At 45.3% G+C, this 27722-nt stretch overlaps 1 protein-coding gene and 1 long non-coding RNA gene across 9 annotated transcripts; one reads left to right on the forward strand and one right to left on the reverse strand.

The window, feature by feature from the left end:
• The first annotated feature begins 207 nt into the window (after positions 1-207).
• LOC144161487 (mitochondrial amidoxime-reducing component 1-like) lies at positions 208-24240 on the forward strand. 7 transcript variants are annotated; one of them, XM_077692150.1, is made up of 9 exons: positions 1874-2087; positions 3117-3201; positions 3309-3580; positions 8554-8730; positions 12493-12640; positions 19628-19774; positions 19857-19918; positions 23457-23528; positions 23624-24240. In XM_077692150.1, the coding sequence occupies exons 3-9, from the start codon at positions 3339-3341 to the stop codon at positions 23766-23768; spliced, it is 993 nt and encodes a 330-aa protein (XP_077548276.1). In that variant the 5' UTR covers positions 1874-2087; positions 3117-3201; positions 3309-3338; the 3' UTR covers positions 23769-24240. The 7 variants fall into 7 exon arrangements, with proteins under 7 accessions (XP_077548282.1, XP_077548276.1, XP_077548279.1 ...); XM_077692151.1 differs by having other exon boundaries at positions 2076-2212; XM_077692154.1 differs by lacking the exon at positions 1874-2087 and adding an exon at positions 2222-2277.
• On the reverse strand, positions 23394-27722 carry LOC144161488 (uncharacterized). Of its 2 annotated transcripts, XR_013320481.1 has the most exons (3): positions 26701-27722; positions 24248-24505; positions 23394-23762 (listed from the first exon to the last, which is right to left on the reverse strand). It is a non-coding gene; the product is annotated as an uncharacterized LOC144161488 (long non-coding RNA). The 2 variants fall into 2 exon arrangements; XR_013320480.1 differs by lacking the exon at positions 26701-27722 and having other exon boundaries at positions 24248-24626.

The following is a 27722-nucleotide window of genomic DNA, read 5'->3' on the forward strand; positions in this document are numbered from 1 at the left end:
GTCCTGTTGGAGGACTCCATGCGAGAATGAGCGCCGGATCTTGCCCCGGGTTGTCCTCGGACGGTCCCGGACTGATAATCGAGGGTTCCCATTATTATCTCGCCTGCGGTGACTATTTCATCACAGATAAGGACAGTAGCGGAGGCTCTCTTCCAAGAAAGAATTTCAAATCGTAGGTTGACCTATTGCGCGTGCTCCGTGCAGATAGCTTAATTCGTGGTAAAAAGACGTACGGTTTTAGTTCGACATTCCGTAGATTGTCACGCGAATTCACGTAGTGGCCAACAGTTTGAAGCGTCTTGTTGTTGTCTGTGGGTGATACCTCCGGCGCGGTTCAACCTGCTGTAAGTCCTATCTTTCGCGCATTTTTTTTGTATATATATATATATATATATATATATATATATATATATATATATATATATATATATATATATATATATATATATATATATATATATATATATATATATATATATATATATATATATATATATATATATATATATAATTTTGGCGACATACTTGGCAGGCTCTTCACGTCCGACACCACATAACCTGAATTATAAGCGAGCTCAAAAAATATGAATAATGCTTAACTGCCATATGACCCAGTTCTCAGAATAACCATATGCCTTATCCGAATACATTTTCAGGCCAAGTTAAACTCTCGGAGATCGCTATTTTGAAGGTGTAAACAACGGGCATCCTCGATTTACCAGTCCTGGACGGTCCGCGGGCAATCCGGCGTTCTGACCGGAATTCGCACCATAGGAATACATGAGAACATTGAGCGCTAAATCGCGTCTCGGGCACTCCGCGGACGATCCTGGACTGATAATCCAGGATCGAGGCCCAATATTGCCTAGAGAAAGCACCTACAAATGTAGTACTGTAGTTGCGTCCGCAAACAGCTGACGCTTGCGCAAGCATGTCTTTTTTCGGGTGGAACCAATATTTAGGCGTGTACTTTCCTACAGACACGATAATGCGCTTGGTGGAGCCCATCTCGACGGACCATTCGCCGAATTATCCGTTAATTCGCACCAGGGGATGACCATAACAAGGGGTGTGTTTCAGTGTCAGAACAACCCCCGAAATTTATGCATGCAGAAATATGATATATATTGTTTGGGATTCCGGCGCAGTCACTTTTTCCTCTTTTTTATTTTTCCGGTGGCCTGTATTAGTGGTTTTAACTTCACTCAGCAGCTCATTGTGCGAGGCGTTTACCAGCTCTCAGGAAATAACCAATGTTTAACACGTGCTTTAGTGCTAGGTAGCTATAGATGCATGCATTAGAAAAGCATTTAGGGCTCGTTCATCAGGCGACCGAGCCCTAAATGAAACCGCGTCAACTACGTCGTCTGCTACGATCAAATTCGAGACGACCGCCGAAACACAGTGGCGCTGCCACGCATCACGGATTACTCTTCAGCTTGCAAGCATGGAGCCTCCATGCTTGCAATATTGCGCTTTTCGAACAAAAAAAAAAACAAAAAAAACGAATGGAGCCAAAAAGAACAGGTGGATGAAAATTATTTTGTCCGAATCCCTCCCTACAAACACCAGCGTCCCAGTTAAAGAATGCTATGCATTCATATGATTCAAACCATAGAGTTTTCAAACTACAGTGAACTAGAATTCTAGTTCACTGTAGTCGCGTCGCCGAACACCATCTGGATCCGCTGCTCAGCGTCGACGTTTCGAAGCCAAGAATTCTAGTTCAGTATAATTCAAACCACTAGTACTCGATAGCTCTATCACAGAGTTAATACCATTGAGTTTTTAGTAAAAAAGAAACTCTATGGTTAATACTACTGACTCTATTGTCGATAGCACATGATACTCTCGCAGCGCCCCTACACGGTTCGCTGCTTTCCCCTCCATCACTTAATGGAATCACTTCGAGCTACTAGCACTACTAGTTAAAATTAGTTTAACGTTTTGTTTCCCGAGTTCAGTGACACCAGTGGCATGTGCACATTTTTGTTTTTGTGAAGAGCTCCCTGTTTTGCGTGCTGTACGTGTTGTACCACCGTTACAACCCGCCGTGCTGTGCGCATCACCGTCACCGGAGCGCCTGAGTACGACCGGCTTGTTTGGCTGCTCACTTTCGGGCGTGCGAGGCCGATGTATAAACGCGCGCGACTGTTTTTTAAACGCGATTGCTGTAAATGTTGCATGACATTCGACCTTGTGCGTGCAATAGGTTAGTGAGTGCATTTCGTGGCCTAATGTCAGTTGCGTAACGATAAGCGGGGATTGAACAAGCGTGTAAGTTCGTAAGGGTAATATGCCGTGTAGATGAAATCAATTGCAACTTTATCGAGAAATTGTTGAAGTCAGATTTTTGACGAGATAGAAATTGACACTTTTTGTCGGCAACGCAAACGTGTGCATATCGACATTCTGGCAGCCAGGTTCCTGAAATTTGCGTACACGCTTTCTTTTTACTGTCACATTGAATAGTGCTTTTCAAGATTCCCGCACAAATAAAGTAATGAGCACGCTTGAAGTCGTGAATGAGGGCACCTATGCATCGTTGTTTCAGAAAGAACAAAATACTTTTGCTGCACTCTTCATTGTATAGGCAAAAAAAAAAAAAAAAAAAAAGAACCAGCACTAATGGCTCTTCAGCGAAAGCATGGGAATGTCATGTGTACGCGATGGTTCTGCTTTTACTCTATGTCGCTGATGTCGCCGCCTTTGGATGTTTTCACGGAAACAAAGCAGGTTCCAGCTCACTTGACGTGTAGTTGCTTGCTCTCTTGTATGCCGGCTGTTGGGCAACCAATTTTCTGCTTTTGTACCTTCTTTCTGCTTCCGAAACGCAGATGTTTTCAGTTCATTTGATCGTTTTCCCAAGCAAGCTGTGGTGTGATGTGTCGCCGGAGAGAGAGAGAGCTTTCTTTGAAGCGACCCATGTCCGGACTGCCGAAAATGAGGTTCTGGTGGGCTGAAAGTGCACTTATAAGCACGTATTTGCTACTGTTGCGTTATGTGCCCTCTGTGGCGAGCTCAAATTTCTTAATAGTACTGAAAGTACATATCTGTTGGGCGGATTTCTGACTGTGGAGAGGTGCTCCTCAACAGTGCTCTCATTTGGATGGCAGGTCAGTGCACAACACGACATGGAGCCGCAGTGCTGTCACAACATATTCTTGTGCACTGCTCACCACTACCGCCAAACAGGAAGAGGCAAGTGCTCGGCGAATGTACACTTGCAGTTTTCCCATAAGTCTGCAAGGGGAGGGACGTTGAAAGACTGTTGAAGTTTCCACCTTTCACTTTTGCTTCCACTCTAGGTGCCGTACCATTGATCTGCACTGCCGGCAATGGTAGCCTTGACGCTGCGAGCACCGCAAGTGGGCACCATTGCTGCCACGGCCGCTGCTGCTGCTGGAGCAGTGGTGGCCTATCTCTGGCTGAGACTGCGAGCATCGGCCAGGAGAGGCTTCGTGCCTGTCGGACGCCTGGCGAACCTTTTCATCTACCCCATCAAGTCCATCGCTGGTATCGAGGTGCCCTACGCGGATTGCACAGTCACAGGACCAGTCTACCAAGGGCTTCATGACAGGTTCAACAGTTGCCAATGCACCAACTGCTCATTTGCTTGACTGTTATAGCTGATACATTGCTGAACTAAATCGCTAATTTCAGCTGATTCAGTGGTCGTTGGAATTGGTTGGTGCATTAAAAATGCCTGAGAGTACTGGCATGTTGGTGTCGCCTCACAGGTGTCAGTAGTAGTAACATGCGGCAGACTGCACGGTAGTTTTGTAGACAACAGTGCAGAACTTTATTTAGAAACTTGTCATTCATCAGCATGTTCACGTAAGAAAAAACTTCACAAAATAATTGGAGGGGGGAGGGGTAAAAATGAGTTTGTTCTGCCTTATTTTGCAATCTTTTAGCACCAGAGTGTGAAATTTTTCGGCTGCCCTGTAGTACACTCATGCGATTCTGAGCGGACTTAAAAACGTAGCTTTGAATTTGTGCTTCAGTAAAGTTAAATGCTGACATTTTCTTGCTTGTTTTGTTAGTATTGTTCATTTTTACTCAGATATACCACTTTTTTAAAGGCTAAGGCCTTGTATGTCCTATTATGAGGTTAGGTGCCAGCGTTGTGACTGAAAGATGGTCATTTAAATATGTCATCAAGGGCGCACCATGTCTCGGAAAGAGCACAGAAGTGTTGACACTTCGGCATTTTGTCTGACAGTTCAATCATATTTCAGCATTATGGGACTTGGCAGCAAAATTCCAAAAGTGAAAAAGCAAATTATTGCGGCAAACTTGATATGGGTAACAAGACAGCCTTTTTAATTAATGGTGTAATAAGCAATTTTTCAGCAAATGACTACTTTCTAAATGGTCTCTCAATTGAGTTTGTCAAACTTTTTTGTGGCTCAACTGTGTGGTTCAATTGTGTAATTCTTTATTTTTTATTATTTAATGCAAGCCTTGGTTTATTGATAAAGTTTTAAGGATGAGATTAAACCACTGCTTTTCAATATCTGAGTGTTCTTATGTTTGGTTTGCACCAGTTTCATGGTTAATGTCATGGTTTGATCTCAAGGTTACATTTTCAATGCACACTTTACACAGATTGAATCTGGTCACAATTCATTGCATTCTACCGCAGTACTCACAAATGTATCGCCATGTCCGATGTCGCGAAATCGACAGCACATCAGAAACGGTGCTTCTGAATCAGCTTTGTATTGGGAAAGTGTTCGTTAAGTAAATGGGGGGAAAAAAAAAGGCCTGCTCATTCTGCTAGAGGCTTTAGGCTGATGAAGTAATTAGATAGTATTTAAAACTATTTTCAGCGTACTGCAAAACAAAAATGTATTGTCAAGAAAAGGGCATTGCCCAAACATATGTTGAACTCAAAGAGTTACAGTTGGACCAAGCTGTCACTACATAACTGCTGGGAAAATGCAATAACCGTAAATGCATCAGTGGGTTCTACTGTAATGGTGTGGTAATGTTTACAGTTTATGGTTGCTTTTAGGTTGGTAGGGTGATAATGAACTAACCACTGAGGATGTGCTATAGACTCTTATTGTGCTTAACTTCCTTCTGCAGGATTCTTAAATAAGCTGAACCGCAAATACTTTCGTCATTGCAGTGGAAAATAAATTAACGCAAACAACTGGGCTTGTAGACTTGTGTCAGTGGGAATATTTTATAGAATCCCTGTGAACCTACCGTCAGTGATAGAGCCATACAAGTTGCGCAAGGTGGAAGGCAGCAACAAGCAGTCAAATGATATTGTAATCAAGAAACTGAGTTTTCCTTGCAAACACTGGAGCAAGTTCTCGTCCAGGAAGGACACTAGAGTTTGCCCAAGCCCTTCACTGCACTTGTTCACTGCATTGATGTTGCATCATCCCTTACTTAATTCCAGGCAGGATTTCGTGCCAGCTCTGGAGCGTTATTTTAAACAGTAAAGGGTTGAATAAGCATAACAGGTGTGCACTATTTCAACAGCAGTCCACTGTATGCATACGTTTTATTATGTTTGAGGATATGGTGCATGGCAGGGGTGTAGCCAGGGGGGGGCACACCGGGCTTATGCCCCCCCCCCTTCCGAAATGTTTCGTGCCAGGCTGGGGTGCGGTTTAAGTAGCCTCAAGAACCGCCTGAAGTCGCCTGCAGGCGCGGAACCTGCAGTTTTAAGGACATTCTTGCTCATATAAAGCTGAAAACAAGGGCTACGTCAACGTCTGATCTCTATGCCCGCTCCATATGCTGTAAATGTCAACATATACAGCCCGGGTGCGTTTTGCAACGAATACACTGAGCAGCGCCGCTAACCTGCCCCTAGCCAATCGAGGCAGTCCCGCTGTTTCGTTGGCGGAACAGCACGGCCTGTAAATGCCGGAACTGCAGGAAAACCCTCATATAGGCATACGTGTGGTCTGGACTTTAGCATGTCATTCCTTGTCTTTACACTAGTGCAAAGTATAATCACATGACAGAGCATGTCACTGCATTTTGTTCAGTCAACTATCAATCCTTGATATGTTTATTTTTCTACCGACATCGCATTTCATTGACTATTGCAGTTCCATAATTTCTGCTGTATGAAAAGCATTGCTCTGCCCATTTTGTATTTCCTCCACATCAACAAAACTGTACAATTCTCTTTATTGCGGAGCTTTGTCGCTTTGGCACTATTCCATTGTTTCCTTGACCTCCCTCTTGGTTAGAATCAGCATTCTGTATTTGCTTAACCGGAATTTTACTGAAGCCATGTCTGTTCGATTTAACGGATAGAAATAGAATGAAATTTAAGAAACGTGCATCAAGCTCAACATTCAACAGCAGTGCAATAAGGTGTTCCGCTAGGCGTAAGTTTACTATTAACAAAAAGGCGATTACTTAAGGACGAAGACGCGCGTTTTCTAGCTTCACCGCCATAATATACGAATGTGCCGCACATACAGTCCACTGCGATTCGAAGGTTATCGCGAGAAAGCTACTCTTTCAAATGAAGCTGACAGAACACTAGCTTTAGCAAATCTTCCATGCCAGTTTTGTTATCGTCGGCTTAGATAAAAGGCAACGAAGTCTGTGCTTAATAACAACGGATGTAAAGATTGAAACCCAAAGGGTGGCAAGTCAGTCGTGCAGGCCATTGTTGTCGCATGGAACAGCCAACAAGGGAGAGAAGAGTGCGAAATCTTGATTTTCATGGTTCGAAAACGAAACCGTAGGACGGTGGCACGTGTGGCCGATCGATCCTGGCGCGATAACCTTCAAATCGTGCTCGACTGTACTTCATAGCTGATAAGAAAACTTATTAGCCCCTTTCCTAAAGGAAAACCTAAAAAACGCGAATCTTGACCTCCACTTCCGCCTGACGAACTTCTGGGGCCGCGCGCCACTCACGAACACACAAATGATCACGCTCACGAGCGCGTGCCCGCATAACCGCCTGCTCTACGGACAAACGAATCACCCGTGGCCTACCCATAGACCGGCGAACGGGAATTTAGTCCATCATCGTCGTCGTCGTTATCATCATAATCATCGTCATCATCATCATCATCATCATCATCTATCTAACTTCCTTAAGGTGGGCTTTACTGTTGGTGTTCAGCATACACAAATCGCATGTTAAAGTCAGTTATTTCAAGCTTCGTTTGAAAAGCAACGCGCAAGAAGCCTTGCCTACCTATTTACCCCTCCCATCTTCTGGTCAACCCCCCCCCCCCCCCCCCCCTGGAAAAAATTCCTGGCTACGCGCCTGGTGCATGGTATTAAGAAAAAAGTATTTGGGAAGAGTGATAAACGGTGATTGGATAACCTAATGTTGGTCCAGTTACTCAAAGTTTTTATCGTATGCTTGGGAACACATTTATTTCTAAGGGTGTTGGTAAAAATTTAGCCCAGCAGTGACTTTTCTCAATGAATAATTGTTAATTTTATCACAGCATGGGATGTATACCTGTGTCCGTCAAAAAGGTCTGTATGTATAGGTGTACGTACATCATGATGCCTCTCTTCCATGACTTTAATCTGTTTATTGTACTCTCCACGATGGCTTACTGAGTTTTACTTGTGCCACTAATATGCAGGGCTTCAAGGAGCTGAGTTCTCTCGGCCCCTCTATTACAGCCCAGTTCTGCCCCTAGCATTAAGTCGCAAAACTGTTTGCAGGATTGGGGTGTAGCGGACAGGATGGATGAACACCTGTCCTGAGTGTTGCTAGTGATGGCGAGATTTCTTTGTGAGTGAACCTTTTCGTCACTAAGCTAAGAGCAGATTGTAGAGTGGAATCGGTGATGCCTCTGACGGTGGGGGGATCACCCAACCAGAAGAATGAGATGCAGGGGTGGAGAGGTACAGTGTCACGCGGTATCACATGATGTGTTCCTCTTGAGAGGAAGGAAGGTGTAGGCGATATGTGCGTATGTCACAGACCATCGTCACGACCCGCTGTTGGCTAAAGAAAAGGTTTAGGGGTAGTTGGGTGAGGATCACACTTGCCTTGGAGGACGGTGGGGGGATACCCTGTTGGTTGGGAGAAGCGCAGAACGAAGAGTGTGATGGCGATCGTTCTGCTCGTGGGAAGCAATGCTGTGTGCTCCCACTGCTCGCTGGAATGGGTTGCAGAATGAGGGGCAATATCGTGATTGTGCTCCGCATTTGAGACAGCGGAGGGTCGTCTTGCACCCCGTGTAACAGTGGTCAGTCATTCTACACCCTCCAGTGGAATTAGACAGACTGCTAGCTTTCCCTAAGAAGTGTGCTTGTGATTCAGCCAGCTTTGAAACACCCCAGCCTCAGATGGTGTGTTCCACCCCATTTCTCACAAAAGAATGGACTTCAATTTTTTTTTTGTTTTAACTGTTGGTCTGAATGCTTCGAAGCCTTCCAGTGTCACTTATTTTGTAGCAGCTTGTACAGTTTAGCTTTCACTGTAGCTTTAGCTTTCACCAGCTTGTCACTGCTTTTGCCATGACGCTCCCACCCATTCTCCCACCTTTTTCCGGCTGTAGCCTTACTTGCGTCTTTTGCCCATCTCGTTGCCTGCAGGCTCATGCTGGTTGTGAAGGGTGACTATTTTGTCTCCATGCGGGAGGAGCCTCGCCTGGGCCTCATCCGAGCGAGCTTCGAGAAGGGCCAGCTGAAGCTGACCGCCGACGGGCACCCGCCACTGGTGATCGACGTCTGCGACCGTACCTTGAGGAACAAGCCGTCGTTCACCGTCAGGTAGGCTGCCCTGGGAGGCCAGCCCTTCACCATTGTGGACAAATAGCATGCGCACCCAGGGGTGGGTTCAAGGGAAAAGTCTTTTTCAAGGTTGTGATTGCAACTGCGGGTTGGGAAGGTTCTGTTCTTGTGATGTGGCCCTCTGAATAGTGTTTCTGCCAATGCTGGTATCAACCTCTATGCTGCATTTGCACTCCCAAGTGTACCGTCACAATCGTGTAGTAGCCACACCCCTGAGTTTAGGGCCAAGTGATACAGCGAGGAAACAAAAACGCAGTGTCTAGAGTGCCATCCGACGGCTCTTTAGCGGGGCCTTGCTGTGCCGTCCGACGGCGCTGCAAGCGTATGCTCCCGTACCGTCCGGCCCAACGTTACGTTGGTCCGGCCAGTCCGGCGCTTGAGCGGCGGAGCTTTCAGCACACGGCCACTACCGCGCCTTCGAGCTTCAATCGTCTTAGGATACCTACACGAAAGAAAAGAAGTTTCTTACGACGCACTGACTAGCTCAAGATCGGACGCAATAACGAAGTCGAAAATAACGAACTCAAGCAGACACTTTTCAACATCTTCTATCGCAGGAAAAAATACAAACGTTTTCTTTCAAACACTACAACCTGCAACCCAGAACGCAAAGTTCGCTTCTTTTCACAGACGCAGAAGTTCTGGCACCTTCGAACTCCACGTTGAAACTCTATGGGTGTTTACTACTCGCCGATAGAGGTACGACAAGGCTGCAAGTCAGGCTACCGTCCCGCTATGCATCCAACTACTATGACTTGCTTTACAAGTCAAAGTAGTTTCTGCGCACTGATGAGGCCCACGCTGTTTGTCGATTGGTACATGTGTACGCTGAAGCCACTGACTAAAGTGCACGGGACGCTGCTTGCCGGCCCAGCGCCAGCGTGCCCGCCTTATTGGCGGGCCGGGCCAACTTTGACCGGGCGGCGCGTCGCCGCCGTCGCCGCCGTTCGGCATTGCGAATCTAAACGTTTCGTTACCGGCTACGTCAGGTAACTCTGCAGCCGTGATTAACTATCCGGTTTTGCGATGTGATCGCGCGACTAGGCACTAATGATCGGCTTTGCCGTCACAAAGCGACGAAAAACGAAGGCCCCCTCATGCTTTGCGAGGTGGCGCGGCGTGCTAATTAAGTTGCCATCATTGCACCTTTGTTTCGGCTAGCTTCCTCACGGAGATACATAACCCAACAGTTTATATAAGCACTCGCGAGCGTCCGATGTTGAGCTGGCTAATGCGTCATAACGAACTTCTTTTAATTCTTTCGTGCTGACCGTGTGCCGATAGCTTTGTACAGGAGCCGCTCAAGCACCGGACCGGCCGGACGGCATGGGAGCATACGCTTGCAGCGCCGTTGGACGGCACTGCAAGGCCTAGCTAAAGAGCCGTCGGACGGCACTCTAGAGACTGCGAAACAAAAATGCAGTTGAAGCTCATAACACTCAAACTTCCAGTTATAGTTGGAACTGACGCTGTGGTCCCATCAAAATCATGTGTACGTTGATATGAAAAAACTATTGGTAATTGGAACACATAGGTGTTCACGGGATGAATTTGAACAGACTGTGCCACCAACCATACTCCCAAGTGCATTGCACTTGGTCATGAGGTAAGCAGGCAGCTTTCTCTCACAGTCTGCTTCATTCGTCATATGTTTGTTTGCCTTAGTGATGACAGTTGCCACACTCTGGTCTTTTTAATTTTTTTTCTTGTTCTTGTTCTTTTTTTTCTCTTTTTTTCTGGCATCGTGGCAAGCTGGGGTGTGTATAACCAGCTGTTCACCAAGAAACCTCAAGACGAAAGTCTTGCCTCTTTTTTTTTTTTTTGCCGGGAAAATTTGGTTGCTGCATTACAACCAGTCGGCAAACACCAAGCCCTGCTTGTTGAGGTGCAGGAGATACGTTGCCTGCAGACAAGCGTAACTGGTTATTCCCAACCATGATGTGCCGCTCTGCTTGCTAATACATGTTTTGCAACTCATCGAATGTGTGTTCGGTTATGTCACATGTGCTGCATTATGCACCACTGCATGTAAGTCTTCCACTGAAAAAGCTTTTACTTCAAACTCATTCGAACAAATTTCCAGTTCCCTTCTATTAAAGTTAACAAGCTTCAGCTGTGGTGTATTTACTCACGGGATGGACGTACCCCCCCCACTGGGGATGAAAATTTAGAATTTTTAAAATACTCGCAAAAGAATTCAGTTCCTAATTTGAATCACAAAAATACAGGCTCAGGATTTTTTTTTTTTTTTTTTGGTCGTGGAATGTTGTTGAAATTCAGTTTAACATGGCTGCTATCCTATCACCTCTGCCACATTTCCTGAGGGGACAGTGCCTTTTATCTGTCCGTCCCCCTTGGACAGTGCGACATGACACTTGGTGGAGTATAACACAACATGCTCACTGTGGCCGAAGATAGATAACTCCGCATATAGAAGACCTCCATATATAATGCAAGAATTCTGCTCCTGGTAACTTCTACTGAATGGCAGAACCCTCAGTTTAGTAAGCTTTCTAGTTCTGATATTGTCTCCTCAACACTTTCGTGCCCGCACCTATTCAAATCGATAGTATACGTACTATCGATGCTTTCAAGTTCAAATTTTGACATTTTCCCATCCGAATTTGGCGTTTTCCAAGTGCTTTCGGAGAGCTGGTGCCATCTACTGAGTTGTAGGGATACTTACATCCTCTTTTATTTGTTTTTCTCTGCGCCGAGATTTTTTAAAGCACCGCCGGTGTCATGTGACGGATGCTCGGATGATATGGAGAGAGTGTCGACATAGCACGCCATGGCGTCGCGGAAACGCCACATTTTTAGCGATTTGGACGATTCTACACACGACTTTTTAGATGAAATTAGCAGCACTGACTGTGAAGACAGCTTTTCATCATGTCATTTCAGCACCGAAAGCGACAGTGCGCCAAACCGGCCCAAAACCTGACACCCCTGCTCAACACAAGCCCCATCAACTGCAAATGTAATGAAAGTGTAAATTGTGCTATCAATAAAAAAAAGTGGAGCAGAAAACAATTGTTTTCTCCAATGCATGTGTGGCCAACCTATGTTTGAGGAACTGCTTTGCACAGTGGCACCAAACCCACTAGTGCTAACATTTTTTTTTTGTTAGTCAAGAAATTTTACAGTTAAGCGTTTGATATTTGCAGGTTTTGCACTGATAGTATGTGTACAAAGTGTATATTCTAAATTTATCTATATTCTAAAGTGTATCTATATTCTAAATCTATATTCTAAAGTGTATATTCTAAAAGAACTATTTGCTTTCATAACGTGGACTTTAAATGACCAGTGTAGGGGAAACTCTTTAAAGTGGAGTAAGTTTCTCTAAAGGGAAAATTTGACATCCATTTGAAATGCAGTGATACAGCTACAATAAAAAGCTACGCAGCTTTTTCAGAAGCTTCGTGGTTGAAGAAAAATTTGTCCTGGTCTGGTATTCGTCCCTTCTCATAGCCTGGCCTTCCAATCATGCTGGCTCCTTTTTAAGACGGTTTACAGATGTAAGTCACATTGGGCTGCTGTTGGTCTGCTTTTATAGGCATCATAAAATCATAAATTTTAGCTAATCAAATTTTTTTACCCTCCAAGAAAGTGAATTGCTGGTTGTTGTAGAACTTTACTTTAGCCTCCGGTGGTTGTCATTGGTTTTATTTACACGACGAACTCACCCGTTGTTGAACAGCGCGAATACAATGCCAACTGCTCACATCTTGTGTGCAGAATGCGGACCTTCAGCTATAACGCTGTCGAGGTGTCTGCAGAGGCGTCACAGTGGTTCAGGGACTACCTCCAGAGTGACAACGCACGCCTCGTGAGAATTCTTCTCGACCAGGATGCCCTCGATCGGGGCAAGAACTGCCCAACCCCGGTATGTGTATTCTCGACATGCACGCCCTGCTTTTTACGCCACCTATGGTGTGTCTGTCCGATTGAGCCTACCCTTCTGGAGCAAAATTGATGCTGGGACTCTTACATGCAAAAACAGCTCTAACGCATCTCCTGTGATTCTCCTGTGACTTTCGCTCACTTAATTGTTCTTGCTTCAGTGCAGGGAATGCCCTGAACCTGTTTCGCACTCGCATGCGCACTGATTTCAACATTTAGCAAATGCGTAATCCACATGCCTCAATCTGCAGTGTAGAAGTGAGCAAGGGATTGTAGCGCCTAGGGGACTGGCTGAGGTTGTGTGGGGGGACTAACTAGACCGTACCTTGCTAAAAGCAGAGGCTCATTCAAGCCTAATCTGAGCACCACAGTAAGATTTGTAGCTGGTTAGTAATGCAACTTACCACTTCGAAGGACCTGGTTACAGTGCACTGTGGGAAGCGCTGCAACTTATTCGGCACATTCAGTAATTCTGCAGGTCAAGCAGTTTTTTACAACTCGGAGAGAGAACTGTAGCACATTTTTATTTGAGCATTGCCAGACGGTCTCTCCTGCCCTATCACTCAAACCCGCACCACCATTTCTTTGTGTGCGCATGAACGCTCTGCCACTCACTGCGCTGGCTGTGAAGTGCACGCTTCGTTGCTGACAAGGCGGTCTGCACAGGAAGTGGATGCACCCGCGGCGTCAAGGTGCTGCATTGACTGAGCGGTTCAGTTCTTCCAGGCCAGAGCCCTTTAATGCTTTACTGGTCATGAAACTGCTCCGTAACTGTAAGGGTGAGCTTCATATGCTGCCTTTGGCTGCCATGCGGTGGCACCACCATCTTTTTGAGGGCACTCCTCGGGTGGTGGAGTGCTGGCCAAGGCGACAAGGACGCGGTCAGTTGGGAGTGTTTTTGGTGTGAAAAGGGCGTGCAATGAACTCACGGTGTTTGTTATTATGCGACTTAATAAGTGCGTGCAAAGGATGATGCCAAACACGTGTTGTGTCCCGGGATGGCGCCTTCGGTACAAGGTTACAATGGAAGAAGTTTCCCTGTCCTGTTTACCCAGATATGGAAGGCAATGTTAGAAATGGAACCGGGCCATTCCGCGACAAGAAATGGACGACTTCTGCTTTGGCTCCGAGTATGTGCGTTTGTGCGAGAAGCAGTTTGACGCCACTGACATTGTCCGTGCAGATGAATTAGTTGTCAACGGCGATGTGGTGTCACTGCAGCGCGACAAACCAACTCTGAGGCCTAACGCCATTCCAGAAAAGTTCGATGGCTTGCCAGCTTGTTTAAACAAGTCAAAGCTGCGATCACAAGTGCTGACAACAAGACCAGCTGTGAAACAACGTTGTTGAGTCTGCGCCGAATTGTCTGAGAGCACGTTACACAATTTACAACAAACAAAATTGCTTGTACAGGGTCTATATGAGCATTGTCAAACAGGTTTTGCTCGACAGTCAGACAGTTTCCGCTTCTGTTGGCTGTACTTTGTGGGAATGACGGCTCAAGTGATTCGCTTTCTTATTCGGTGCCGCCTGCATTTTCTTCACGTGAGAAAAAAAAAATTTACGATTGCATGTGACGAAGAGAACAACATCCCAGCCGGGAAAGGGAAAATCAAGCTGACAGAGAAGTGATCAAACGAAAGGTGCCCTTTTTTGAGCCCCCTGCACCTATCATTGTACAACACTCGCTGAACTTAAAGCCTGATTTTTTCTGACCAGCAACTTAGTAGCTGTGCATTAATCACCTGCTTGAAAATTTGCACTATCTTCTGCACAGGCTGGTGCGTAAGAAAGCTTTTTAATGTTGCCTGTGTGCTTTTCATTTCAATACATATTCTGTTTCCACCATATGCAGCACATTATACGGCAAGAAGTAAATTTATGAGATAAGATTTATTTTAATTTTCTCTTTGCGCTTTCATATTTGCAAGGATTTAAAAGCGTTTCTGCCAAAAGACACACAGTACATCATGTCATTTCGTGTTTTAAACCATTGTCTTTGCGGAGCTGCATTGAATCCTTCCAACTATGTATGAAGTTGTCCAACTGACAACATTATTGTGCATTCACTTCGAGTATTATTCTCTTTCTGCCATGATCTGCGCATTGTTGCTCAATTAATAATTTATTTTTTGTGTACTCTGAACGACACGTATTTCTTACATTCATATTTTTTTATTCCATTCAGTTTTTTTTTTATTTTGCCAGTATAATACGTGAAAAAAAAATAGTGGAAAATAAAGAAATCGGTTAACATTATGGTACGCTAAAGCCTGAGGACACAGGTGCAGTCATCGGCCACAGCAGGAGTAAGTCAGGGCCAATCTGGGGGGTAGGGGAAGAAAAAAAAAGAAAACCGCTTGTAAAAGGCAGGAGGTGTATGTTTACGATTCGTCAATATATTGCTCAAAACTGGGTTAAAAATTGCAGCGAAATCAGAGTGGGGCGACCGAACGCAGCAACCATTCTCATGCCAAGACCGGGCAAACGTTGCAGCGGCTTGCGTCACGCGTGGCGTCTGGATGCCCTATGAGCGACGGTAGCGCCTGCAGCGGTGTACTCTGTGCCTATGTGAGACTGGTGCTGAAGCTTCATGACCAGTAAATGAATTTAAGGGTTCTGGCCAGGCTAACAAGTCCCTGGCTCACAACGTTTGAGATTGGAGTCCATTGATGACTTTCGAGTTTCCACCTGAGGAAAATCTGCCGACATCCACATCGGCAACACCTGTGGCATTGATATTGGCACCCAGAAACGGTAGCATGCCTTTAATGAGCGGCTCCGTGAGGTACCAGCAGTTCTTCAGTCTCGTGTTTAATATCTTCGCCGCCATCTAGGCTGAGAAAGAGAAACTACGATGAATCGGCAATGACTACTTGCCAGAAGATCTTTCCCTTCAGGAATCTTGCTCTTTTCAAGACCAAGCAGCAGCGACCCCTTACTGCAGACAGGAAGAAAATGGATTGACAAAGTTGTTGGTATTTCGAGAGACATTGTGAGCGTAGAAGAATAAGAAAGCTCCCTCTTTAAGCTGCCCCACTTTGATAGGGCCCGTTGGGTGCAATGCACTTCAGTTGGGAATTTTTTTAAATTGGTATTGTACCTAATTCATGTAATCCGAGATGTGTTGTTGAAATGTTGCTGTACATGTTTACTACAGTGGTTGCTTAACAGTAAATTGCAGCATAAACTGTACTTTAGAGTATCTTGAAAGTAACAAGTTACGTTTTTCGAGTATTTAGTACTCTGTTCTGATACTTGTCAGATCTGAGCATTTAGCAGTTGTGTGTAATGTCAAATTTGGGACTGAAAATTGAATACAAGTACCTAGTAGAGACTGGCCCGGAGATTAAATAAAATATTTTCGAGAAAGAACAGTAAAAACTGACAGCAGATTGAAGCGATATTTCAAAATACGAAATCTTTGCTTCAGTGTATGTACAGTTTCTAAAAGAAAGTTGAAAAAAAAAAAAAAGAGTTACGTAAATTGGGCAGTCAGGACTTTCACACTTCTGACTGTTCGCGTACTGGTGCTTGATAAGAAAATGCTACATAAAATTCAAGATTAAGACAAGATAGCAAAGCAGTGGAACAAAAATTTGGTGTACATTGCCGTGAAGAAATGCAGGTACCTCAATGTGCTGTGAATACACAAAGTGTCTTTGATTGGTCCCTCCAGTCATTGAAAAGAGTGATGTGTGCTAGTGGCGGGTATGACCTTACTGCGAGCCAACAAGTAATAACTCTTAGTTCCCACTCATGCCACTACACTGACAGGAAACTTCTTTTTGGCTTATAAATTTTATACAAGTAGCGTTACACTTCAGCTAACATATACACTTGTTTCGTGCAATGCTTACAGGTGTTAGGCTTCTTTACACTGTTTCGGCGTTGTGCAAAAAAGTCAACCTGAAAACGCGTGCCGTCTGGTGCAGCTTGAAAGTTTGCATTTTTCTGCAGCAGGGCAGGGCCAGCAAAGTTACTTTAAAACTTATTCCGGAATACAAGTACCGCAATATATGGGTTGGGTGCTTAAAATACATGTACTGAGGTGCATTTAGTTTTAACATAATGGGGTATTTCTGAGATACTCTTCCAGATGCAGAAAATTGTATTGCTGAATACAGATAAAAGATATGGATTGTGATTTACTTTCTTTATTTTGGTAGCTTAATGTTCTGAAAATACGGTTTGACACATACATTTTACTCAACTTCAAGACAATCGTGAAATGGGATTCGAACAAACACATCGTCATGGCATGCTCTTTGAGGCCAAAGCGCGAAATGAACAGGAGATTGATTGCCTCATGCCCATCTTAAGGGTAGCACTCGCTTCTTGTGATTTTCAGGGCAAACAAGTCACTTCACTCCGGCCAAAGTCAAGAAGATTCTAAAAAAATCGCGGGCACTATACATACCCAGTGCGCAGTTGAACCATCACGTGATAATTCCAACATAGTAAGCACAGTCCATCCGCAGGAGCATGCCATTGCATTTCATCGTGAAGCGAATGCGGCCACAACACACACGCAGCTTCAGCCGCCGGCCTGGCTGTCACAGCAATTCAGCGTTATGTGAGGGCATCGTGCAAACCACGCGGCACATTCAAAAACACAGGAGCAAAAAACTTATTCTATCAGACGGAAATTACTGTCCACAGAAGAGCGTAACCGTGGAGGGCCGATGCGCTACTTGCTGCCATGATGTAAACTAGGAGATATGCAAGCCTCCTAGTGTACGTGCGAACAACGCAAAGAAATGGCCTACGCTAACTCTGCGTACAGCTGCTTATGCTAAAACTCTCTATTTAAATTTATGGCTCGACAGATGGGGTTATGCAGCGCAGCCTTGGTGTACGTAGAGTTGGAGGTAACAGGCATGTGATTACGCCGAACCTGCAATAACCATCGCAACTGCCACCAGCGCCGCGGCTTGGCAGCTTGCAAATGTCGGCACGGCTTGAAGTACACGTGTACATTTATAATTGTTTATGTCTTATAAAGGTTAACGTGCAAAGAAAGATTTTGTGTGTTTCTTTGAGAGCTCATGTGTGCGCTTCTCGCTCTGTTGTTCGTCAAATGACTCTTGGCACATCCACTCAGTCGCCATTTACGTCATCTCAGCTGGGCAACAGATAGCTTCATTTTTTTATTATTTATGAGATTATTTTGAAGGTACTGCCCCAGAGACTGGCATATTCATTTTCTCGGGATGCCAGTCTATCTACTTAGACCAACTTGGCTTCTGTCTTCAGTGTCCCTTTGATCAAAGTGATACGCCGAGTGGGAAGGGGAGATGCGGTACCTGACGACGAGTCTGCTTGCGTGTCACCATTCACTCTTGAGACCAATAGGCAAGCCGGGCAGAGTGTTTTGCTCCTGTCGGACTCTATCTGACTCATAAACATGCTATTTCTCTAGCAGCTGCACCCAGTAAAAGCGCTAGAGTAAGTAGTGATGAAATATTCTTTCTGCACTGTTCAAATAACATACATGACATACACGACATACATGAAGGCTTGCATGCAAAGCCAATAATCTCACCAACTTTGCCTGACCTTGAGGCCTGCGGAAACATGCGTCCCATCTGCACATCGGTGACCTGATTCTCTCTCTTTCTCGTGTGACTGGTCGAACCCAGCGCACACATGTGCTATATGGTTACAATCATTGTGAATGCCCCATCAGTGCCTGGTTAACCTAACACTGGTGACCAAAGAAGTGATGCCAGGCACCGAAAAATGAGAGTTTATGGCAAAACATATGGTATCACTCCTAATTAAGAAGTAGAAAAAGAAAATGGTTATCTTTTGTTCCATGATAAGTAAATGTAACGAGACAAGAGAGACTAGCCAAGGGGGTGGAATTCACTGTACTCGTGTACAAGTTAAGAATGGCAATAGCTCACGTAATGTGTCACTCCGCCAAAGCAACGGACCCGGATGTCAATGCATGCGTGTTTTGAAAGGAGATAGCACTTAATGCATGGCATCGTCTGCTTTTTCTGACGTAGTAGTTTGTTTGTTGTCGTTGCAGTTGTTTATAAGCGGCTTACATCGGGAAAATCCTGGAAATGACTTGCGTCACGTTAAAAATACTTACAATAACGCCTTCTTTGCGCCATGTGGAGAAACAGTCGGCTGCGGTGATGAGTTCCAGGGGCAACTTCCGTTGTCATTCTGAAGTTGTACACGAGTATAGCGTCCTTTTATGCCAACTTGCGCAAAGCTTTTGCTCAAAACTTGGGCACTGTTTGAAAGGTGGCCTTACAATTTTGTGCCTATTGTCACCACCAAATGCGGCTGGGGTCCCATTAACACTTGCAGTGTAAAACCATTTTTCTGGGGAATCTAGGAATAGTAGTGTAGAATCCAAAACACAATGATAGCATTGTGAGGAAAGCTTAAAAATTATGCCATCAGTTTTTTAATAGCGGTGGTGAAAGTGATAAGCTGTGGCAATGATTACTTTTGCTTTGGTTCTAAGGCCAGTGTCCTGGCTGGTTTTATTTTTTTGTTAAAAAAAAAAAGGTTGCACACAGAGTTTGGCAGATGCTGAGAGCAACGAAATGATCCTGTAGTAACGCACAAGAAGTGAGGTGGCAGTTGAGGTCTGTTATCTATTATCGTAGGAGCATATGAGGAAGGGTGTGTCTGTGCATGGTGGGGTTATCAGCAACCGAAAAGTGTGGCGTGAGAAGGGGGTTGACCCAAGGCTAAGGAGATGGCGGCACTCCAGCGGCTATCGTCCTCCAGCAGGAAGAGATAAGTGTCGAAACAGTGCTGCCAGCTCCACTTTCAGAGAAAATGTTCTTCGGGAAAGCTTTTGTGATGGCCACGGGCACGTAGAGTTTGTTACATATTCTTTGCATACTTTGGCAGACTGGTGCGGGGTTAACTCTGAAGCCAGTAGTTGTTAGTCAAGTGTGAGCGTGTTGTTGTACCAAGTGGCCTTGGCCCTTGCCTGCAGGTAGCCTGCCAGGACGAGTCCGCCTTTCATGTGCTCTCAAAGGCGTCCCTGGATGGGCTGCTATCGAGGCTGCCCCCGGGCTCTAACATAGGGCGGGACAACTTCCGGCCTGCCTTTTTCGTCGACGATTGCGAGGCCCACGCAGAGGCGAGTGTAACTGCGTGGGAAATGTGCAAGTGTGTGTTGTGTGCAGAGAAGTATCATGTAGAGCAAGTATCATTTCCTGCAGGATCACTGGGAACGTGTGAGGATTGGGGACGCAGAGCAGGCCTTTTCACACCGCACCACTAGGTAATTGCGCGTCTGATGTGGCTTTTGTGTGCTGTTATGGCTGTTTTAAGCCGCGCAGAGATGTCTTGAATTAGATTTGTTTGGCTCAAAGGTCAATAAGAGTCTGCAGAATTAGTCTGTTGAGGAGAATGCCCACTTCTGAACAGGTTTTAATAACAACGAGAAAACATTAAACTGACAACTTGCGTAGGTTAAACACTGCATGAATGACGTAGTTTTGCATTCACCAAGCTGCAGTGCAGACTTCTGCTGCCTTGCTGGCAAAAATCCTGGTAACATTTCGATGCAGCTCTGTAATGCTGCCAACTACACACGCCTGAGATCTCAGCAGAGGATTGCAAAGTTTGGTTTCGACTGGGCTTTGTCATCACTCTTGGAAGGCTTGGCTCATCATTGCCTCAAGACTACCAGGGTCCCAATTGTGGGAGATTGTTATGGCTATTTATAGAAGCTTCCGTTGTTCTTAGCACCGATCAACCTGATTTTATGACTGGCACACTCACGCAAGACGCTCAGCTATAATGGGCACACTCCATGGCTGAGCCACAAGTTAGACTGGCCATGACCGTAGGTGCTCAGTGCCATGGAGAAGCAACCAGTAACAATTTTAGGCTCACAATATGCACAACGGCATGCCTGGCTGATCCTGATAACAAGCACTTACTCTGTGTGACAACGAATTTGCCATTCCCACTTAGGCACATCCCTGTAAAGTAACTGGGGAGATTTTTTTTTTTTAAGGGGGGTGGGGGGGGCTGCAATAATGGCTAATTAAATACCACATGGCCGAAGATTAAATATTTGAGTTCCTGTGGGGGAGTCCATTGAATCGTGCTTGCTAGTATTAAAAGGGGTCATACAGACAAAATACAAGTTTGTTTTATTCGAAAGATTTAGTGTTCTATAGTGCCCTCAGCACTTTTCTAGCAGCAAACGATGCTTTATTCACTGAGAAATTAAACATTTTAAGCTAAAATTTCAAATCTCCTAAATTGTGTGTTTTCGTGACGTCGACAAAGACGTATCCAGAGCAGAGCCTTAACACTAAAGATAGCCTGCTGACCAGGGCTGCTACCATCTCACAGATGGCTGTTTGGTTACCTTGTTTATTGCCCACTTTCTTAGGGGGGCACTGCAATACTCCTGAAGTGCCAGTGCTCGCACTTTGCTTCTGGCCGGACTTCTATACCTGCCATATTTTTATTAGGGTTCATACTCTTCGTTACCTAAAACGTAAGCTATGGGTCACGTAACTGACCATGCTGCGTATGTCAGTTGGTTACTGTTGTGTCAGACAAGTCCAACACAGCCAGTGGCTGTGTTAGGCAGTGTCAGCTGGCAAAGTGCTGCACTAACTGCTTCGGTGTTAGCGTGTTCGTTCGTAACTTTAATTGTTAACCGCACTATTCCTACTGCTATAAAAAGAATGTGCCCTAAATTTAAGTGCAAATAGCTCGTTCGGCAAGCTTATAAGCACTGCCTAATTTGAGCTTGCTTTTGCCGGCATCAGCCAATTGCACGAGAGAGAGAATGCATTTAATGGTAAAAGCGAGGTTAGTCGAGCCATAGCGCTTAGCGTGCTACACCATATGAATGAACGAAAACATGAGGGTCTGTGAACTAAAATAAATAAATAAATAAATAAATAAATAAATAATAAAAAAAAAACGAGGTGTTGCGCACGAGTGGTCAACCGCATTTACAGAGTTTGGAAAGCACATACACAGAGTTTCGAAGTTAAGTTGGTCACAGCACTTGTTCCAAGCCAGTACTACGCAAGAACACCAACACAGCTTTGGTAGCCCTTACGGCCTGGCGTGGGTCCGACCAAGGGCCCAAAACTGCCCTTAGTTCTAGGCCTGCGTGGTGTGGCATACACAAAGATGTTAGGAGAGTCTGCCTTGGCACTGTGAAATTTGGACAGGTACAGATGACATGTTTGATGTCTTCTGTTACATGGCAAGTTGGACAGAGTGGTGAAGAGTCCTGCTGAACTTTGCAGAGGAAATGCCGTGTGTACGCCACGTTGAGACGTAGGCGATGCAGTACCGCTTCCTCCCGCTTGCTGAGCCCAGGAGGCATCTTGAAGCTGCATTTAGGGTCAACGATATGCAGAGGCGTGTACTGTGCATATGACATCATACGTTCTACTGCGGGAAAGGAGCTAGTGAGTCGCAGGGCCATTCACTTTTTTCCCAATCACATAGCTTATTTAAAGGAGCCATGAAGAGAAAATGCAAGTTGGTTTTATTCGAAAGATTTCGTGTTTTATAGTGCCCCCAGCGCTTGTCCGGATACAAACGGTGCTTTATTCACTGAGAAATTAAACAATTTAGGTTAAAATTTTGATTTTCCCGCTCAATCGTGCGTTTTCGTGGTCCCAAGTGACATCACAGGAACCGACCGCTCTGCCAACGTTTTTAGATTCGCTCTGCAGCCTAGAGTACCTTCATTCACGCATCCGCCGTACAGGGTAGAGACACGTATACGCTGGCGCCGCCATTTTCGGTTGCTCACTCGCCGCCGAAGCAAGTCATTGTGTTAAAACCGCGCTAAAATTATCGCCGCAACGCGGTTTACTGAAGATGTTTGAATCATATTGTCTGTTTCGCGTTGATAGGTCTCGTGGGAAACGAAAAGAATAACGCGTTGAGCCCGTTGGCCCAATTGCGGCAGCACGGGACCGTTCAAAGGTTGTCTCCACCCTGTACAGCGGTGTTGGTTTGTTCCTGCGTTTCTTTACGTTCCGTAACCTAGATGGCGCCACCATACCGTGGCAAGCGTTTGGTTTGTTTTTGCCCGCATTTAAACCTGGCTTGTTTTTGTTCTGGGAGAAAATATTCGTTCCCTGAAACAGTGCTCGCTCGACAAATGGGGTCACGTAAGACACCGTTGCTTGCGTCAATCGGCCAGTGTCGTCTGAGACAACCCCAAGCCCCGTAGTGCTGTGCAGCTAAACCAATCTTGCTGTGCGCAGTACGAACAGCAGAACGCATCAGTACTTCTATGTTTACATGTGCTTTCGTAACTTCCACTGTTTGTCCCATCATTCTTATTGCTTTGTAAAGAATGTGCCCTAAATTTAAGCGCAAATCGCTCGTTTGTCTAGTTTGTAAGCTCTACCTAATTTGCGTATGCTTCTGCCAGCCTCCGCCAATCGCAGAGCTTAGCTCATGTGACATCATAGGTTCTGTTGCGGGAAATGAGCTGGTGGGTCGCATGGCCATTCCCGTTTTTCCTAATTATGTAGCTTATTTGAGCGAAGTTTACGTTAAAAGTGGTGTCAGTATGATTCTAACGAGACAATCTTTTGAATGAACCAAACTTGTGTTTTCTCTTCATGGCTCCTTTAAGCGAAGTTTATGCTAAAAGAGGTGTCAGTATGCAGCTAACGAGGCAATCTTTCGAATGAACCCAACTTGTGTTTTATCTGCATGGCCCCTTTAAAGGGCACGTGCTGCTAATGGACAGGAAGTGGGGAAACATTTAGCATGTTTTATTGGATAACGTTTATAGTGTTTGTGGTTGCATTCGACAGGTGCCTTTTGACCACGGTTGACCAAGTGGCTGCAGTCAGAACGGACAAGGAGCCCCTGACGACATTGCGCAAGTAAGCGTGCCGATCTCTTTGTGCAGAGTGGCGTTGTGTGGCCACCCTGTGAGGCTGCCCTGCAGTGAGCCGTTGTTGTTGGGGCTGCTGGGCAGGTACCGAGTGGACCAGTCAGACAGGGGACGCCAGAGGTACCAGTCGCAGCCTCTGCTGGGCATCAGCACCTACCACATTGCCCCCGGCAGGATCACGGTCGGAGACACGGTCTACGCCCAGGTGTCACCAGAGCCACTCCTGTGAACGGGATCAGCCGTGCTTGTGTTTGCTGCTGGATTTGCTTTTCGAGCATTTCACATTGCAAGCATTTCGAGCATTTCACATGCAGTTATTTGTTGACGCTTTTTTACTGTTGTAGCAATTTCAGTTTTCTTTTTTGCTGTTTTTGTTGTTTATGGCTTAGAGTTGTTTCTTATCCCCTGTGGTATTTTTATTCCCGGTGAGGACATGAACTGTCGGAGGATCATTTAGCTTCATTGAGTTTTGGTGTGCATCAATAAAGGTAATGGCACCATCCAATGGGGACCATATTCCTAAAACCGCTGACTGGCCTAATAACTGGGAGGATGCGTACATCATAGGTTGTAAGAACATTTTTCGACCCCCTTCCATTTATGCACTCTAAGGGAGGCCCTTGTTCTCACTCAGCGTTGATGTGCTACCCTTGGAGTACTGTCACGTTTTTAATTGCAATAAATGCAGAATTGTTTCATGATACGTACTCGCATTGATCCTCTACCTTCATCTTCATCATTGCTCCTGTTTGCCTGTGCTTCTGTCATGGCTAAGGCAGCATTCAAGTGACGACATCATTGCTCGTACTTTTCCATCTTCATTTTGTGCTTGTTGAAGTTGCAAAAATTATCGGGAGTCTTAAATGATGGCGCAGCTCTTTAAGCAACGTTATCGTCTGGTTCTTTCCTTGTGCAGTCAGCTCACTGAAATGATCCAGTTGTATGAGCAGAAATGAGTGTGTCGAACTGAAAAAAAAATACAGTTGGGTTACGGTTCAGGTTTGGGTGAACTTATTTCATTCCGGTTCAGTTTTGGTTCTACTAAATCACAGCCCGAACCAGTTCGCGAACCGGTTCACAAGCTTGAAGCAGTTCGCGAACCAGTTCAATGAGTTATTATTACCGAATCACGAGAATCACAAGAATAATCAAGTATCTATGTGTATGCCGCTATTGTCGATTAGGTGTGAAACATGGAAGAGGGAATTCAATCATTGACAAGGACGTGGATACCTGGTGCCCCGCTTAAAATAGGACTAAGCTGTCCACATAGTTTTAACATTGAAAATTTCAATTCCTAGTCGCAAAAAAACTGACAGTCACTAAGAAAGATTTATAGCATCCCAAGTTCTTCGTTAAATTGGTGAGATCATAATAAACTAGTTTACACAAAGTAAAGAATTTACTACGCAGGGCAGGTTGCAGATATTTGTTATCCCAACAGTGTTTTTAACAGCAGAGCTGTTTAGGCCCACACAAATTTGTCTGGCGTAAACAGAAAACCCTGAGCGCACAAGAGCGCATGCCTCGTTATGACCGCCCCGCGTCATTTAGGCTTGCACGTGGGCTTGCGCCGCCTGAGGAGCTCCCACATTCATCATCGTCGTTGTGCAGTGACGGATGCGACACGGATCCGCCGCAATTATTGCCCAAGTGCGAAAAAAATGTTTGTAGTTTAAAGCGACCATAAAAAAATAAATAGTAAATACAATTTTGGTGCATTCAAAATAAAGCTTCTTCCCAAGAAAAAGTTGTGCAATTTTAGACAACAGTAAGCAATAACGCGAGATACTAAGGAAAACCGATGAAGTAGTGATGATTCACCAGCTGCTTTCCCACTCAACCCTTACGTTGTCCTAGGGACTACTTAAAGCGACCACCAAGGGTCGTGCTGTCTGTGGAATATACTTTCTCCCGCTTCTGTTTTTTTGTGTTGAAATCGCAATGTTCTCTCTGGAATTGCCCGTCACCCTGAACGTGAAACCCCTAGAGTTGGGCCTGCGTACTGGCGACAGCGGGGGACTCGTTTAAATACCAGTACTGTCCTTTTTTTTTTCATCAGTTGTAGCATGAAAGAAATCCTACAGCGGCTACGTAACTGCTACCTGTGGAATTCAATTGTTTGGCTACCTAGGATAATTTGTTAGCAGTGAGTCACTCGAGCAGTGAGTCATCCTCTCGAGGGTGTGAGCCAAAATATTCTTAAAAGTGAGCTTGAGTCAACACTTAGTCACAATTTGTTAGCAGTGAGTCACTCGAGCAGTGAGTCATCCTCTCGAGGGTGTGAGCCAAAATATTCTTAAAAGTGAGCTTGAGTCAACACTTAGTCACTGTATATTGCTCTGATCACTGGAATGCATTTTGAGAACGCTGCTATTACAGATGTGTGTGTCACCATGAATCAACTTTGTTCTGACTGACCACCGCCATTGTTCCAAATCAAATCAAATCAAAATCGCTTTGTTTCCAACTACTCTAACAGTGTTGGGGGTCCCTCAGACGAAAGTGTCTATCAACCGCTTGAAGCCCTCATACATGTGAGCAGCATGTGATCAAGCTAAAGAACCTATTTGACGCTTGGAACAATTGGAAGTGCTACGTGAAGAAACCAAGCCATCTTATGAAGCCATGTCAGCAAAGGAAGAATAAAAAAACAGTACATAGTCATCCTCATTTGACATTTAGAAAGTACACATGACACGCCAATACCGCTTCATGATAGTTTCAATGGTACAAATAATCAAAAAAGTGTGCAACGTCAATAGCCACCATACCATTTTATACAACATTAACCGAAGTCAAACTTTAACAGGTTGGTGACTCGCAGATAGTGTAAACACAAGGAAATGCAGGCATTGCATAAGTGCATACGCTGTCTTTCAAAGTCAAAAGCATGATGTAATGATAAACTGAAAAAAAAAAAAAATCCTGCTCCAGCTAACATTTACAGAATACAGTTAAACCTCGTTATAACGAAATTGAAGGGGCACCGCGATTTGCTCGTTATAGCCAATATTTCGTTATAGCCGTAACCGACATTTACTGCAAATATTATGCATTGTAGTTACCTAAAACAAAAAGCGGGCGAAATAGCATCTTGCTGCACGGCGATAGTCAGTAAAATAAACACGTTCCGGAGGTAAAAAGGAAAAGTCACGAACCTACTTTATTGCAGTTCAACACTCGTATTTCAAACAGACTTGGCTACGAAGTCCGTAATTGGACATTGATGCACCTTCCTGATGCGAGCGATGGCTCCCTCAGCTGCGGCCGGTACGTTCACGCATCTTCGCCGCCCTCGTGCGCGCCGAAGTAGCGATGCAGCACGTCCACCGCATCTAGTCCCTCCGACGCCGTCCTTAGCGCTTCTTTTCAAGCCATGTGCAACAGCGCTGACGATGGAATCTCAGTTGCTCACGATGGTGGACAGGGTACTCGTCCACACGTCAGTCTCTTGCCACCTTACCACGGAGTGCACCTTACCTTCCTTCGCGCCCGATGCGACGGCTTTTATCATAGCCGTCTTCTGTTCAAGCGTGATAGTCTTTCGGCTTCCCGCCTGTCGCACTCGCGCTGTTGGAATCACGCCGGCAGTACGATAAGATAAGGCTGAAGACTGCCAAAACCCACGCACACACAACTACGCAGCGACGTCGGCGATACGAGGAGGGGTGGAGGAGGAAGGCGACGCAACCGCGCGCGCCGTGTGCATTGGGGTTCTTCTCGGGCTCACCGCGGATAGTCCGCGGATTCCCCGAAGCCATAGGGATACGTGGGAAAATCGAACGTCGGACTACAGTGAACTAGAATATTCTAGTTCACTCTAGTCGGACTGCTTCTCGGGGAGCCCGCGGTGAGGAGGGGAGGGGAGGGGGGGCTTCGCGGGCGCAGCGTCCGCATGGCGCGCCAGCCAGCTTCGCGCGCGTGGCGGGAGTTTTGAACTGCTAATACAGTTGCCGCGTCACGCACTGTCTCAAATCCGCGTTGCGCACTGTTGTAAAATTAGCTCAAAATTTGATTTCTCAACGAAATTTGTTCGTTATATCCCGTAACGGGGAAATTTTACCTCGTTAAAACGAGGTTTTAAATACATTGGTTTCTATGGGGACTTTCAAGGGGAATTACGATTTGCTTGTTATATCCATTATTTCGTTATAGCCCGTCTCGTTATAACGAGGTTTAA

The sequence above is a fragment of the Haemaphysalis longicornis genome, unplaced genomic scaffold (assembly GCF_048455015.1).
Source record: "Haemaphysalis longicornis isolate Haplotype H1 unplaced genomic scaffold, Haemaphysalis longicornis Haplotype H1 scaffold_117, whole genome shotgun sequence".
Classification (NCBI taxonomy): Eukaryota; Metazoa; Arthropoda; class Arachnida; order Ixodida; family Ixodidae; genus Haemaphysalis; species Haemaphysalis longicornis.

Coding starts and splice junctions, on each gene's coding strand:
- LOC144161487 (XM_077692156.1), top strand. CDS start 3,339: ATGGTAGCCTTGACGCTGCGAGCACCGCAAGTGGGCACCATTGCTGCC. Junction 8,731..12,492: donor AAGCCGTCGTTCACCGTCAG/GTAGGCTGCCCT, acceptor TCTTGTGTGCAG/AATGCGGACCTTCAGCTATA. Junction 19,919..23,456: donor TTTTCACACCGCACCACTAG/GTAATTGCGCGT, acceptor TGCATTCGACAG/GTGCCTTTTGACCACGGTTG.